Below are 17,298 nucleotides of genomic sequence, written 5' to 3'. Positions count from 1 at the left end.
GAAAAACTAACGTAACCATCACTTGGTTCTTTAGCATACTGCACCATTATGACTGATTATCTGAAATACTAAGCTGAGCAAACAATTTTTGACAGAACTTTTGATTACAATATTTTTTTCTGTTTTCCGATTTAGATTAAATAAAACCCGCATTTGTCCCAAGCTACGCTCAAGTTATCTGTGAAAACTCTGTAAAAATTTGTGGCAGTTTTGGCGATTAGCTTATTCAAACAGAAGACAGACAGACATGAGAGCTTTAGATAAAAATTTAAATCACAATACCTTTATTCTGAGATCTGATTCTGATGAAATAAAAAAGCTATGCTCAAGTTACTTATGAAAACCGCATGAAAATTGGCCGAGCAGTTTTGAAGATTAACATGTTGAAACAGGCACAATAGTTTTATTATTATTTACTGATGTTTCATAAATTATAACCTCTGTTCACACAAAGTGTAGGGTAATCAACTCATTGTCTTAGAAGAGCAAATGATAAATTCCTTAAATTTATATCATACTTTTTTATATTGTATACTGTATATAATAGTGATGAAGCACTGATAAATTTTATGCACTCTTGTGGATTATCATGTTCTTTCTTCCCAAAACTAATATGAACAAAATGTATAAACCTTAATATTAAAGAATGAGCACACAACTCTTATCAGTCTGCAAGCCCCTTTCTACAACTGCATATGTGCATATAAAACAGAAATCACCTGTGCTAAGTGTGTCTTGCAGATTATTTTGACTTAAGTAAAAAGCAGAAAAAAGGTTGGTTGTAGACTACACCCACATACAATGTGGACAATTAATGTTAAATGTATGTAGAATGTTCTACAAAGAATATGTAACTTACCAGTTCATCCTTTTTTCTGAAGCCTGTAAAACATACGACTAGGCCGGCCATTGCATGACAGTAGAGAGGTCTTGTATTGTGCGGTAATGTATCACCTTTCTCAGCACACTCTTGTAGTGCAGTAGGTCCCATAATCCTTAAAAACATAACACATGTTTCAAACCAAATAATCACTTACATTGTGTGTGTGTGTGTGTGTGTGTGTGTGTGTGTGTGTGTGTTCTAGCACACAGGCTGCAGTAAAATGGCAATGGCAGCAGCATTCAAAATGGCCCGTCATATTTTTTCTTCAATATCATATTCAGTTTTTTACTTCGATCATAATTATGATTGATGCAAATTTTTTTTTCTCCTTTTTCCAATGCTGTACTAGGATTTACAAATTAGAGAATTCCTACACTAAATCAGAAACTGACTCCATTGATGACAACGAGGATTTAGTTCCAGACAAGTGAAGATGAAGATGGCGACATTATTAACAAGGACGGTAAGTGGAGGAGGGTTGAGGTCCTGATCAAAGTCAATCCAAGATGTCCACTAGGAATGGAACCAAGTGAAAGGTTGCCAATTTTTCATCTTCTGTAAGTTGGTCAGCTGTGAACATTCTAAAGGGGAGAGGAAGTCCCACTACTTACATTTGCCAATGAGCAGATGACTGACATTACTGCGTTCCATTTTATTTTTGATGAAGCAGTGCTACAACTCTTGAAGAAACACACACAATAAAATTCTTGAAAGGTACTAAAGAATTATGACTGATGTCGCTTGAGGAACCAGAAAAATCTACAGCTGCAATATATACCTGGGGTGTCATTTGTACAAAAGGTACATCTGCAGATACTCTTTGATCACATTCTTGGGGCCTGCTTCAATCAACATTATGCCCAGGACCAGATTTCTGTGGTTAGATGAAAATTCAACCCAAGCTGAATGCCTGACGGCCATCAAATTCATTCTTATCTCTGAAATTTGGAGAAAGTTATTTACCATCCAGGAGAAAATATAATCACAGATGACAAACTACAAACACAAAAAACAAGATTCAGTTTCCCTCAATTCATGTCCAAGAAACCAGACAAATAAGGTCTCAAATTTTGGATTGCTGCCAGTGTAGCGACAAAGTCTACAGGTTGAGTCACCTTAGCTTCCCGTTTATTTCATGAACAGTTCCAGAATCAATCGCGATACTGAAGCAAGTATATCATTCTATTTAAAAAATCATACTTGCTTTAATATCTCTATCAATAGAAGTCTTAAGACACTTTATTACATACCACTGTACACACTCCTCATCTTCATTTGCCAAAAACCTTATTTTGATACCTGGAATCATTCAGGAAATAAAAGGGTTGTGACATGACTCACTTTATATATTAATGCTTTCTCAAATCTTGGGAAAGAGGATATGGGTAGAGAGAAGCAGCTACTCACAAGTCCATAGTTCTGGAACTTGTGGAAATACTTCGCAATCTGGGAAGAAACATGACAACAAACAACCACTTCACATATCTTCGACTTGCTAAGAAGCTCATGGACAAGGAACAACATTGTCACAAAATATCTGATGAGGTAAAGAAGTCAAATGCTAGAATACATTCCATCACCACCCTGTGACAGACTGGCAACACAGACTGCACCATGACTGTATACCATGATAAGAAAAATTAAAATGTCTTTCTTCTGAGTCAAAGCATGTTGAAGTAGCAATAAGCAAAGAAGGATAGAAGAAACACGAAACTGCAACATACTACAATGCAAAAAAAGTATATGGTGGACATGGTTGATCAAATAACCTGTTAATGTAATACAAAGGTTGCATGTGGGAGATGGCAGGTGCATGTCTTACACAACTTACAGGACACAGTGGCAAGAAGTGCATTGCTAATCTACAAAATAGCACCAAACAAATAAAATGGGATGGAAGAAGTTCGTATGTCAGCTGGTGAATGAACTCAAGATAACAAAAGAGCAACACGAAAAAAAAAAAAAAGAGAGAGAGAGAGAGAGAGAGAGGACACAGGACCAAAATCATCAAGACAGCAGAAGTAGTATCAAATCAGTCTCCGAAAAGGCAACAAGACCTGTGACAACTGCGTTAAGGTCCACAAAGCCATATATGAAAAAAAAAAAATATGTGCATTTAACTGAAATCACCTGTGTTTAATACATCTGGTGGGTTCTTATGACTTGAATGAAAAGTACAACAAAGCCACGTGTAGAACACATGCAAGTATAATAGGGATTCCTAATGCTGTGTAATCCTGCTCTATGTCACTTTTCCACCGTGTGCGAGGTCGGCCCAATTGTCTTGTTGCTCGGAAGGTGCCTCCAATTGCCTTCTTAAGAAAATTCTGTTGGTTTCCATTCCAGCCACATGCCCAGCCCATTGCTGTCTCCTACTTTTTAATTTCTGGATGACAGTGGGTTGCTTTATGAAGTTCATCAGTTTAAATATCTTCAGAAGTATAAATATAAAAAACATAAACAATGGATACAATGAGAGAATAGCCTCAGGATCAAGATGTCTGCATGCTCTAAGCAGCCCACTCAAAAGTTAAGCTTTGTCAGTCAGCACAAAGATGAAAATATATAACACCATCGCATGCCCAATAGTACTGTATGGTTCAGAAAGCTGGATGCCTACCAAGAAGGAAAGAGAAAAACTGAATGTTTTCAAAAGAAAGTGATGAGAAAAATCTGGTGACCTGTGTTGGAGAATGACATCTGGATGAGTTCAAAAGAACACTGAAATTTACCTACAAACAGTTAATATACGAAAATCTATAGTCTAGGAAATGTGTTAGCAAGAGCAATGATAATTAGGTATGATATCTTTTTGTTGGGATAAGTTACATAAGTACAATGTACTTCAATTATAGACTGTAATTCAGGACTTGAAAACTGCAGATAATCTAATTCCATGGATAGCACACAATTAAAGTACACAGTAATGTATTAGAGTTGTTCAAAAACAAAAATTAATTACAATGCTATAATTAAAATCACTTAACTTTATTCTATTTTATTCATAGTATTGTTTGTGAGAATACAGTACTCACAAAGAACAGTGCAAGCCAATTTCACATTACACTACACTAATTTGAAACAAAATAGTCTTGAGTTTATTTCTGTCTCAGTGAGGTAGCTTGTCTTTTATACATCTCACTACATATTTTACTCAACACCAACTTGCCAGAAAGGTGAGTGCCTTATTGCTGTTACAGGTAGTCCTGTAATCCTTCGGCACATTTGAAGTGCTGATGCATGACTGATTAATGTTTCTGGAATTAGGGGAATGTAGTCATCTTCATCACTGTCATTCACCACCTCAGATTTTCTTTATACTCACTGAGCAATAGCACTGTCACTCAACATCGCATCACCTGGCTCAGTGCAGTTCACATCAAACCATTCAAAAATAGTTTCTTTTCAACAGTTTGACAACCTCTGGAGGTCTTTTCAAAACTGCAGCTAACTCTGCTACTGAGTAGACTTCATCATCAGAACCACTGATTTCATCAAGTTTAGGATTAATGTTTTTACATGACTTTGCCTTGGCTGATTGTTTTACTTTGCACCACAACTTCGACACATTAAATTGCATCCAGCACAATCAATTGTTTCCAAAACATTTGAAGATTGTTGCCCAATCAATAAGTCTTTAGGCTATAGCAGATTACCTCTATAAATTTTCTTCATTGTAGCAATGATACCCTGATCCATTGGCTGAATTAAGGCCATCACATTGGGGTGTAAATGCTTTACAAATATCATCCCATCATTCAATTTAAGAAATAGTGCATTTAGGTGTGATGGTGCATTGCCCAGTAACAATACAGCCCTTGCAAGTAGACCCTTCAACATTCTTGCACCTGTGGTACAAAGCAATTATGGAACCATGTTTGAAATATTGTGTGGTCCATCCAGGCCCCTTTCTGGTGAAAACAGTGGACAGGTAAATTGCGAATTTCTTTTCCATTGAAACGGCTCATTTTTAGCTTTACCTATTATAAAAAGTTTCACTTTATGTAATCCTGTACCATTAACGCTACACAATTACAGTTTCCTTACTGATTTATGACAAGCCACGCTATGATCTGCCTCAAAAGCTGAAGTCTCTGTTGGCAGACACTTCCAGAACAGTCCAGTTTCGTCCGCATTATATATTTACTCCAATTCTATATTTTCTTGTGCAATAAACTCCTGGAAACCATTACAAAATTCTGAAGCAGCCTTATTATTTACAAGTAACTTTCCTCCTTGGATGGGAATCTCCTGAACCACAATACCGTTTAAATCTTGATAGCCAAACCGGAAGATACATTAAAATCTGCTTCAATCCTCAAAGATTTGAAGAAATGCTGGGCCTGTTTGGTGTATATTGGGTCGCAAACTTGTGTGCCCTCCGCCCTTTTCTGGTGACACCATTTCAATATGGCTTTATCCAGTTGTGCATATGTAGGCATTTTCATAGCCTTCCACTTTGACATACTTTTAGAGGAGTCATTCTGCTAGCACATTGAATTAGTTTGTTTTTGTTTTTTTCTGAATATCATGGAGTGTAGTTTCACCCACACTGTAACTCAGAGCGAGAGTCAGCGTATCAATATTACCTTCAAGTTTGCATATTATTTCCAGTTTCTGCTGTATCAGCACAACAACACGTTTTTGCTTTACACAAACTGTGGGGTACTAACAGAAAACCAAATTACTACAGTATCCACCGCAACAATACACTCCAGTGCTTACGGTGTTTGAGCAGCACATTGTTTATTTCACTTGTGTTGTAACTTGCCATCATTGATCGGTAACCAGTCCTGGGTAAACAAAGATTTCAGCAAAAAGCTTAAGCAGCCTTTCTTTTTTTTTAATAGAAGGGGGAGGGGGGACGGCAAATGGGCATGCGGATAACCCACTCATATATAATCGAGAGTTTACTGTAACATACTAATTATCATGTTAAATAATTGTCATAATAACTTCCAAAACTTATGAGTCAAATATGAGAATGTTTTATGACGCCTTTCCATTGTTTTCAGACTGTCAGAAACTCAGCCTTTCTCGTGTTACAGGAGGTAAGCAGTGTATGTGGTAATAATGTTAAGGAGAAAGTAAACTTCAGACAAAAGTATAGAGGACAAGTAAACTGAAACAACATTTAGTGTAAAAACTCGAACTGGTATGATTTCGTGTTTCCCTTAAGGAAAAATGAATTGTGGCATTTGTATTACTCTCAACTGATCTAGGTAATAATAATAATAATAATAATAATAATAATAATAATAATAATAATAATGATGATAATAATAATAATAATAATAACAAATTTACAAATAAAAATGGTGTACGATTTGTGGAGTTATGCCAACAAAACAATCTCAAAATTATGTCAACCTCATTACGAAAAAAACCCAAAAAACAAAAAACATGGCGATCACCCATCCATCATCTAGGAGAATTCCAGATTGACCACATTGCAATATCATATGAGTACCAAAAAGAAATTCATGATGTACAAGTGCGCAGAGGCGCAAATGTTGATTCAGACCATTACTTAACTAGAATTAAAATTAAATTCACACCTAAAAGGAAATGTAACAGGAGAACACCCGTGATCCCGAAGTTCGACCTACACAGAATTAAAGATTCGAGGATCACAGAAAAATGGGAAGACCAACCTGCAGAAGAGTGGCCAAAATTTCGAACTAAAATCCTCAAAACAGCGAAAGAACTAATCCCACTACGTAAAAAACCAAAACACCCATGGTGGAACCAGGAATGTGAAGACGCTCTAGAAGAGAGAAAAAAAGCGTTTCAAAATTACAATTGCAACAAATCAGAAGAAACCCACAAGAAATTCCTTGAAGTCCGCAAACAAGCATCCAAGATTTTACGGCAAAACAAACGGAAATATGTAAATGACCAACTAAAATCGATAGAAGACAACTTTAAAAATTACAACACACACGATTTCTATAAAACCTTTGCAAACCACATTAAAGGGTACTGTCCACAGAACCTCTGCTTCCGAAAATCAAATGGTAAACTGGCCTTAACAAATAAGGAAAATTGTGAAGAACTAGCGAAATATTTTTCAAAGCTTTTAAACTGTCCAGAACCTAAGGAGAGGTTTCCGAAAATACAACCAGAAACCGTATCAGAAAACTCAGCACCACCAACAAAAGAAGAAATTTATTCACATATCCAGAAGCTTAAAAATAACAAAGCATCAGGTGAAGATGGAATTGTAGCTGAACTCCTGAAAAATTTAGGTCCAAATTCACTCAGAGAAATCACACACATTATCCAAAATATTTGGCAAACCGAAAAAATCCCAGATGACTGGAAGATCGCACTAATTCACCCACTACACAAAAAGGGTGACAAATCAGATGTGAACAACTATAGAGGGATCTCGCTTTTACCAGTCACCTATAAAATTTTGTCAGCCTGTCTCCTGAAGAGAACACAAGAACAACTAGAATCAAAATTATCTGAATACCAAGCAGGATTTAGAACAAACAGGTCATGCCCAGAACAAATTTTTAACCTCAAAACCATAGTCAAAATGCGAGCTCTCAGACAAAAGCCATTAGTATGCACATTTGTAGACTTTAAGAAAGCATACGATTCAATAGATAGACCCTCATTATTTCAAATTTTAGAAGAAAGGGGATTAGATTACAAGACACGAGAACTAATAAAACAAACACTAACTGACACGAAGTCTAAAATAAAATTCATGGGAGAAATTTCGGAGCCCTTCGGCATTCAGACAGGTGTGAGACAAGGCGATGGACTCTCTCCTCTTTTGTTCAACATCGTTCTTGACAAAGTTATGGAGGAATGGGAGAAACAACTACGGAAAAATGAGTGTTGGAAACCAATTTCACTTGGCTTTTCCAAAAACAATCTTTACATTCCATACCTCGCTTTTGCAGATGATCTAGCAATACTAGCGGAGGATGAGCAGACCGCCATTAAACAGATTGACACACTCAAAGAATGTGCTGAGAAAGTTGGGCTACAAATCTCATTTGAAAAAACTGAATTCCTATGTTCAAAAGTAGAAATTGCAAGCTTAAAAACAAAATATGGCAAAATCAATAGAATCCCGTATTTTAAGTACCTCGGAGAATACATTGAACCAACAGGCCAAGAAATAGTATCACAGCAAAATCGTTTACAAAAAGTCAAAAAAGCATTCTGGTTAGTCCACAACCTCTACAACAAGAAATCCTTGTCAAGACAAACTAAAATTCGGCATTACAATACCGTCATAAAACCAACAGTCCTCTATGCAAGTGAAACACTAGTACTGAACAGAAAGCGAGAACTCGAAGACATCAAAAAAGAAGAGAGAAAAATCATTAGGAAAATTTTAGGAGCGAGACAGACTAAAGATGGCTACAGACTGCAAACAATCAAAACAACAGAAAAGTTTTCAAACATAGAAATTGATTTTAAGAAAAGGCGACTGAAATTCTTTGGTCATCTTAGCAGATTACCAGAAAACCGTTTGACCAGAAAGCTAATAAATTACGTAACCTCACTTAAAGCTTCAACACCTTGGATGATCGAAGTTAGAAAAGACCTCACCAACGCGGATATAACAGCAACCGATATTTCAGACAGAGATACTTTTAAGCACAAAGTAGAGAAGTGGAAAGTTTTACCAGAGCAACCAAAACAAAAACAGTACAGACCGAAGTGGTCAGAAGAGCGAAAGCAAGCCTTCTCAAAAAGAATGAAGATCTATTGGAGCAACAAGAAGAACCAGAAAAAAAGTTGATTGTCATTTGCTTAATGTCATTTGCTTAATGTCTTCCGTTATTGGGAGAATTCATAAATAATAATAATAATAATAGTAATGATAACATTACCAGGTATTACAAGGATATTAGATCTATCTGATTACAAGAATATTACTCATCTGACTAGTGCCAAAGCAAAATCTTATCATCCATTCTTAACTATTATGGTGCTTATTGTAACTGAGCAGCACAATGTGTCATTTGTTGCCCAAAGAACAACTTCACAAGCCACAGTGAGGCACTAGGGACATAAAAGCCAACAGTCCTGCTCTTGTGTCCCATGGGGAATTATTAACAATACACCAATCTGTCTACTGCAGGCACCTCTGTAGTGCAGGTACTATATTAGTAAGTTGCATTAAATACACACACCCCCCCCCCCCCCCCCCCCAATGAACCATAGACCTTGCCTTGCCGTTGGTGGGGAGGCTTGTGTACCTCAATGATACAGATAGCCGTACTGTAGGTGCAACCACAACGGAGGAGTATCTGTTGAGAGGCCAGACAAACGCGTGGTTCCTGAAGAGGGGCAGCAGCCTTTTCAGTAGTTGCAGGGGCAACAGTCTGGATGATTGACTGATCTGGCCTTGTAACACTAACCAAAATGGCCTTGCTGTTCTGGTACTGCGAACTGCTGAACAAGGGGAAACTACAGCCCTAATTTTTCCCGAGGGCATGCAGCTTTACTGTCCTCTTGGGTAAAATATCCCGGAGGTAAAATAGTCCCCCATTCGGATCTCCGGGCGGGTACTACTCAAGAGCACGTTGTTATCAGTTGAAAGAAAACTGGCGTTCTACTGGGCGGAGCATGGAATGTCAGATCCCTTTATGGGGCAGATAGGTTAAAGTTAGATATAGTGGAAATTAGTGAAGTTCGGTGGCAGGAGGAACAAGACTTTTGGTCAGGTGAATACAGGGTTATAAATACAAAATCAAATAGGGGTAATGCAGGAGTAGGTTTAATAATGAATAGGAAAATAGGAATGCGGGTAAGCTACTTCAAACAGCATAGTGAACGCATTATTGTGGCCAAGATAGATACGAAGCCCACGTCTACCACAGTAGTACAAGTTTATATGCCAACTAGCTCCGCAGATGACGAAAAGATTAATGAAATGTATGATGAGATGAAAGGGTGACGAAAATTTAATGGCCATGGGTGAATGAAACTCGATAGTAGGAAAAGGAAGAGAAGGAAACGTAGTAGGTGAATATGGAATGGGAGTAAGGAATGAAAGAGGAAGCCGCCTGGTAGAATTTTGCGCAGAGCATAACTTAATCATAGCTAACACTTAGTTTAAGAATCATGAAAGAAGGTTGTATACATGGAAGATGCCTGGAGACACTGGAAGATTTCAGGTACATTATATAATAGCAAGACAGAGTTTTAGGAACCAGGTTTTAAATTGTAAGACATTTCCAGGGGCAGATGTGTACTCTGACCACAATCTATTTGTTATGAACTGTAGATTAAAACTGAAGAAACCGCAAAAAGGTGGGAATTTAAGCAGATGGACCTGGATAAACTGAAAGAACCAGAAGTTGTATAGAGTTACAGGGAGAGCATAAGGGAACAATTGACAGGAATGGGGGAAAGAAATACAGTAGAAGAAGAGTGGGTAGCTTTGAGGGATGAAATTGTGAAGGCAGCAGAGGATCAAGTAGGTAAAAAGACGAGGGCTAGTAGAAACCCTTGGGTAACAGAAGAAATATTGAATTTAATTGATGAAAGGAGAAAATATAAAAATGAAGCAGGCAAAAAGGAATACAAACGTCTCAAAAATGAGATCGACAGGAAGTGCAAAATGGCTAAGCAGGGATGGCTAGAGGACAAATGTAAGGATGTAGAAGCTTATCTCACTATGGGTAAGATAGAGACTGCCTACAGGAAAATTAAAGAGACCTTTGGAGAAAGGAGAACCACTTGCATGAATATCAAGAGCTCAGATGGAAATCCAGTTCTAAGCAAAGAAGGGAAACCAGAAAGGTGAAAGGAATATATAGAGGGTCTATACAAGGGCGATGTACTTGAGGACAATATGATGGAAATGGGAGAGGATGTAGATGAAGATGAAATGGGAGATACGATATTGCGTGAAGAGTTTGACAGAGCACTGAAAGACGTGTGTCGAAACAAGGCCCCGGGAGTAGACAACATTCCATTAGAACTACTGACAGCCTTGGGAGAGCCAGTCCTGACAAAACTCTACCATCTGGTGAGCAAGATATATGAGACAGGCGAAATACCCTCAGACTTCAAGAAGAATATAATAATCCCAATCCCAAAGAAATCAGGTGTTGACAGATGTGAAAATTACTGAACTATCAGTTTAATAAGTCACAGCTGCAAAATACTAACGCAAATTCTTTACAGACAAATGGAAAAACTGATAGAAGCCGACCCCGGGGAAGATCAGTTTGGATTCCGTAGAAATGTTGGAACACGTGAGGCAATACTGACCCTACGACTCATCTTAGAAGATAGATTAAGGAAAGGCAAACCTACATTTCTAGCATTTGTAGACATCGAGAAAGCTTTTGACAATGTTGACTGGAATATTCTCTTTCAAATTCTGAAGGTGGCAGGGGTAAAATACAGAGAGCGAAAGGCTATTTCCAATTTGTACAAAAAGCAGATGGCAGTTATAAGAGTTGAGGGGTATGAAAGGGAAGCAGTGGTTGGGAAGGGAGTGAGACAGGGTTGTAGCCTCTCCCCAATGTTATTTAATCTGTATATTGAGCAAGCAATAAAGGAAACAAAAGAAAAGTTCGGAGTAGATATTAAAATCCATGGAGAAGAAATAACAACTTTGAGGTTTGCCGATGACATTGTGATTCTGTCAGAGACAGGAAACGACTTGGAAGAGCAGCTGAACGGAATGGACAGTGTCTTGAAAGGAGGGTATAAGATGAACATCAACAAAAGCAAAATGAGGATAATGGAATGTAGTCGAATTAAGTCGGGTGATGCTGAGGGAATTAGATTAGGAAATGAGTCACTTAAAGTAGTAAAGGAGTTTTGCTATTTGGGGAGCAAAATAACTGATGATGGTTGAAGTAGAGAGGATATAAAATGTAGACTGGCAATGGCATGGAAAGCGTTTCTGAAGAAGAGAAATTTGTTAACATCGAGTATAGATTTAAATGTCAGGAAGTCGTTTCTGAAAGTATTTGTATGGAGTGTAGCTATGTATGGAAGTTAAACGTGGACGATAAATAGTTTAGACAAGAAGAGAATAGAAGCTTTCGAAATGTGGTGCTACAGAAGAATGCTGAAGATTAGATGGGTAGATAACATAACTAATGAGGAGGTACCGAATAGAATTGGGAAGAAGAGGAGCTTGTGGTACAACTTGACTAGAAGAAGGGATCGGTTGGTAGGACATGTTCCGAGACATCGAGGGATCACCAATTTAGTATTGGAGGGCAACGTGGAGGGTAAAAATCATAGAGGGAGACCAAGAGATCAATACACTAAACAGATTCAGAAGGATGTAGGCTGCAGTAGGTACTGGGAGATGATGAAGCTTGCACAGGATAGAGTAGCATGGAGAGCTGCATCAAACCAGTCTAAGGACTGAAGACAACAACAACAACAACAACTACTACTACTACTACTACTACTACAAATTGCTGCTGCTAGTGCAAGCCTACTAACTGCATCTCTAAATAGAGAGTAATTTTTTTGTCTGATTTATATTTACTCATAAAAATAGTCATTAGACATATGTTAACAATTTAAGGTTGAGGACGACGAGAGGGAGTTAGTAAAGAAAACAGGAAACACAAATCAGGAATCAAATACAAGTTTACAAACCTCTGTTCGGATCGATGAATAGCTTCAAACACAGACCCAGAGAAATCATTTGTAATGAAAACTGTGTCACACGTTCCATCATTTAGGAACTCACTACCACTATCTGATTCCACAACAGGGATGCCAAATTTCTGGAAAAAAGATTTTGAAAGATTATTACAACAGAATCTATTTAGCTAGTGATAGGCAAATAACATACAATGGGTTTCTAAAAACTATGTAATTATTTATTACACAAATGTTGCTAATTGCTTCTTTTAATGCAGTATGAATTCTCAATTACTGCTAAATACTATCACCACTGCTCTAGCAAGATCCTTTTTAAAAGATTAACAACTATAACTTGACTGAAGTCAATGCTTTTCATTTACATGTGTACTATTAAAGTAGTGATATGGCAAGCACATGTTCACATTTGCTCATCATTTCATAAATGAGCAACAAGGATGTGATACAGAACTACAGTTTGACAAAACATGGGGGAGGGGAGTTGGTAGGGAGGGGGGGAGATAGAGAGGAGGGGGGAGATAGATAGGAGGGGGGAGATAGAGGGGGCAAAGAGAGAGGGGGGAAAGAGAGAGGGGGGAAAGAGAGAGGGGGGAAAGAGAGAGGGGGGAAAGAGAGAGGGGGGAAAGAGAGAGGGGGGAAAGAGAGAGGGGAAGAGGGATGAGGGTGTTTGGGGGGGAGGGACTGAGGGCTAGTGGGGGTGGGGGGAGAGGTACGGAGGAGGTGTGTGGGGGTGGGGGAGAGGTACGGAGGGGGTGTGTGGGGGTGGGGGAGAGGTACAGAGGGGGTGTGTGGGGGTGGGGGAGAGGTACGGAGGGGGTGTGTGGGGGTGGGGGAGAGGGGCAGAGGGGGTGTGTGGGGGTGGGGGAGAGGGGCAGAGGGGGTGTGTGGGGGTGGGGGAGAGGGGCAGAGGGGGTGTGTGGGGGTGGGGGAGAGGGCAGAGGGGGTGTGTGGGGGTGGTGGAGAGGGGGTGTGTGGGGGTGGTGGAGAGGGGGTGTGTGGGGTGGGGGAGAGGGGGTGTGTGGGGTGGGGGAGAGGGGCGGAGGGGGTGTGTGGAGTGGGGGAGAGGGGCGGAGGGGGTGTGTGGGGTGGGGGAGAGGGGCGGAGGGGGAGGGGAAGAGGGGCGGTGGGGGTGGGGGAGAGGGGCGGAGGGCCGGGGAGAGGGGGGAGGGGGTGGGGGAGAGGGGGGCGGGGGTGGGGGAGGGGGGAGGGGGTGGGGGAGAGGGGCGGAGTGGGTGTGTGGAGGTGGGGGGAGAGGGGCGGAGGGGGTGTGTGGGGGTGGGGGGACAGGAGCGGTGGGGGTGTGTGGGGGTGGGGGGAGAGGGGCGGAGGGTGTGTGTGTGTGGGGGCAGAGGGTGAATGTGTGTGGGGGGCAGAGGGTGTGGTGTGTGGGGGGAGAGGGGCGGAGGGTGTGTGTGGGGGGGACAGGGGCGGAGGGTGTGGTGTGTGTGTGGGGGGGGGAGAGGGGCGGAGGGTGTGGTGAGTGTGTGGGGGGAGAGGGGCGGAGGGTGTGGTGTGTGTGGGGGGGAGGGGCGGAGAGTGTAGTGTGTGGGTGGGGGCGGGGGGAGGGGCGGAGAGTGTAGTGTGTGGGTGGGGGCGGGGGGAGGGGCGGAGAGTGTAGTGTGTGGGGGGGGAGAGGGGCGGAGGGTGTGGTGTGTGTGGGGGGGAGAGGGGCGGTGGGTGTGGGGGGGTGGGGGGGGGCGGTGGGTGTGGGGGGGGCGGAGGGTGTGTGGGGGGGACAGGGGCGGAGGGTGTGTGTGTGGGGGGAGAGGGGCGGATGGGTGTGTGTGTGGGGGGGGGAGAGGGGCGGATGGGTGTGTGTGTGGGGGGGAGAGCGACGGAGGGTGTTGTGGGGGGGGGGGGGGGGGGGAGAGCGACGGAGGGTGTGTTTGTGTGGGGGGGAGAGGGGCGGAGGGTGTGTGTGGGGGGGGGAGAGGGGCGGAGGGTGTGTGTGTGGGGGGGAGAGGGGCGGAGGGTGTGTGTGTGTGGGGGGCGGAGGGTGTGTGTGTGGGGGGAGAGGGGCGGAGGGTGTATGGGGGGAGAGGGGCGGAGTGTGTGTGTGGGGGGGAGAGGGGCGGAGGGTGTGTGTGGGGGCGGAGGGGGTGTGTGGGGGGAGAGGGGCGGAGGGTGTGTGGGGGGGAGAGGGGCGGAGGGTGTGGGGGGGAGAGGGGCGGAGGGTGTGTGTGTGGGGGGGAGAGGGGCGGAGGGTGTGTGTGTGGGGGGGAGACGGGCGGAGGGTGTGTGTGGGGGGGGAGAGGGGCGGAGGGTGTGTGTGGGGGGACAGGGGCGGAGGGTGTGTGGGGGGGGAGAGCGACGGAGGGTTTGGGGGGGAGCGACGGGGGGTGTGTGTGGGGGGGGGGTGAGAGCGACGGAGGGTGTGTGTGTGTGGGGGGGGGGAGCGACGGAGGGTGTCGCCAAGTCGTGTCATATGCTTTACGTGAGTCACAAAAGATGGCATTCATGTGTTGCTGTCTTGAAAAGACTGTTCGGATGGCAGACACTGTGGACAAAAGATTATCAGTGGTAGAGCACGCCTGGCAGAAGCCACCCTGACATGCAGCCAGCAAGTCATGTGGCTCCAGGACCCAACCCAACCACCGACACCATATGTTCCAGCAGCTTACAAAGAGTGTTGGTGAAGCTGATGGGCTGATAGCTATCCACATCAAATGGGTTTTTACCGGGTTTGAGCACCAGAATAATGGTGCTCTCCCGCCATTGTGATGGGAAGACGCCATCGCACTAGATCCGGTTGAAGATGACGAGAAGATGTCACTTTTAGTCAGATGAGAGATGTTTAATCATCTGGCTGTGGATGCGATCAGGCCCAGGAGCTGTATCAGGGCGATGTATAAGGGCACTGAAGAGCTCCCGCTCTGTAAATGTGGCATTATAGGATTCACTGCAGTGTGTAGTGAATGAGAGGACATTCCCTTCCAGCCGCCGTTTGAGTGTGTGAAAGGCTGGGGGTAATTCTCTAACACAGAGGATAGAGCAAAGTGCTCTGCAATCACGTTTGAGTCGATACATAACTCGCCATTTATAGTAAAACCGGGGACAGCTGTTGAGGCCTGGTACCCGAAAAAACGTTTGATTTTTGCTCAGACTTGGTAAGGTGACGTGTGGCACCCAATGGTGGAGAAGTCTCTCTCCCCAACACTCCTTCCGTTGTTTGATAAGGTAGCGAACACAGGAACAGAGCTGTTTAAAGGCTATGATGTGCTCCAGGGAAGGGTACCGCTTATGCCACTGTAGAGCTCGCCGACACTCCTTAATTGCTTCAGCAACTTACGGCGACCACCAACGGACTGCCTTACACCTCGGGCACCCTAAAGAGCAAGGGATTGCGTTTTCTGCCGCAGAAACTATTGTGCTAGTCACCTGCTCAACTGTCATGTCGATGTTACCGTGTGGGGAAGATTCAGCCCATATGGGCAGGCATCCTTGTGCCTGACGCTGGGGCAGTGACAGGAAGATGGGGAAATGGTCACTACCACACAGGTCATCATGTGCTCTCCAGTGGATAGATGGGAGAAGTCCTGGACTGCAAATTGCTAAATCAATGGCCGAGTAACTACTATGAGCCAGACTGAAATGTGTGGCGGCCCCAGTTTTTAGGACACTGAGGTTGAACTGCGACAGTAAAGTTTTGATCTCTGTCTCGGCCAGTAAGCATGTGTAGTGTCGCGGAATAGTAAAGAGTTGGAAACGTGGAATATTGTCAGAGATTCGTTGCCTGTGCCGAGAGCCAAAGGCAGTAGGTTAATCAAGAGGTAGGAGGATTTCACATATGTTGGAATGTGTCGTCACACAGGGGCAACAGCCTGGTTACACACAACAGGCGAGAGAGAATTGCTTAGCAGGCGGGTTTGTGTGAGACTGACACTTTCGTAGAGTGCAATACAGAGGTATAGTGTCAGCTATACTGCATTTCACAACTTCGCGTAAGTCTGCTGCAACAACACGTAACTCTGTCGCAAGAACACCTAAGGGGCGAGTACGACAGATGAATCAGCAGTATAAGTGGAACGAATGCGGTCATTACAAACGAGCATGACGTCAGGACGTCGCTTGTGTTTCCTTTAAATACACCAGCTTGGATAGCAAGAAGGCACTCTCAGTTAGACTTGCAGTTAGATGTGTACTGGGTCACTGCGTAGAGCTCAGCTCGGCGATCAACATGTTAATCTTTATTAAGGAGATGTTGCAGTAAGGGCGGCCCATCCAGCAGCAGACGCGAGGGGACAGTACCAGCTCCGGTCCTCTCTGCTGCCGCTGTCAATCATCAACCCAGGATTAGCAGACAACGCGGCAGGCTCGCTCACCGCCAAAGCTGACCACATCAGTGGGCCATCGTCAAGATCCTGTGCATCCGCCGTCACAACCGGGTGAGCCGACGACGCTGGGGGACTGCAGCCTGTTCCGCCCGTCCACCGCGGACGAGCCACCAGGAGGAGCAGGGAAGAAGACGGGGTGGGATAGAGTACATTCCGCACTACGAGAATGCTTCTGGTGTCGACAGCGCCGGGGACTCCAACCCAGAGCCTCTACACGCAGCAGCCTGCTGTCCGCCGCGAGCTGGGAACCGACATCCACGCGCGGCCAAAGTAAGGGCTACGAGTCAGCGAGGACTCGGGGAAGGTCGTTGATATCACCAAGCCACATTGTACTTGGCAGGGATAAAGGTGTTATGAATTAATTATATTTCTTTGGCGTTTCTGACGCTTCTACAGCTACTTCCTAGCATCCTGACAAGTGGAGAGGTCACCGCTCGGCCATCCAGTCCACCGTAGGCGACCGGG

At 43.4% G+C, this 17,298-nt stretch overlaps 1 protein-coding gene across 6 annotated transcripts in view; it reads right to left on the bottom strand.

Moving 5' to 3' along the window:
- LOC126235716 (protein ECT2) overlaps positions 1 to 17,298 on the bottom strand; it is a 236,580-nt gene that overhangs the window by 181,469 nt on the left and 37,813 nt on the right. For all 6 annotated transcript variants that reach the window (XM_049944486.1, XM_049944485.1, XM_049944482.1 and 3 more), the window contains exons 3-4: positions 12,491 to 12,621; positions 860 to 995 (exon numbers count right to left, since the gene is read on the bottom strand). In XM_049944486.1, the coding sequence (XP_049800443.1) occupies positions 860 to 995; positions 12,491 to 12,621 (267 nt within the window). The remainder of the gene's footprint in view (positions 1 to 859; positions 996 to 12,490; positions 12,622 to 17,298) is intronic.

This window comes from Schistocerca nitens, chromosome 2 (genome assembly GCF_023898315.1).
Source record: "Schistocerca nitens isolate TAMUIC-IGC-003100 chromosome 2, iqSchNite1.1, whole genome shotgun sequence".
NCBI lineage: Eukaryota > Metazoa > Arthropoda > Insecta > Orthoptera > Acrididae > Schistocerca > Schistocerca nitens.
Note: the sequence above shows the minus strand (reverse complement) of the source record. Positions and strands in the feature narration are given on the sequence as shown.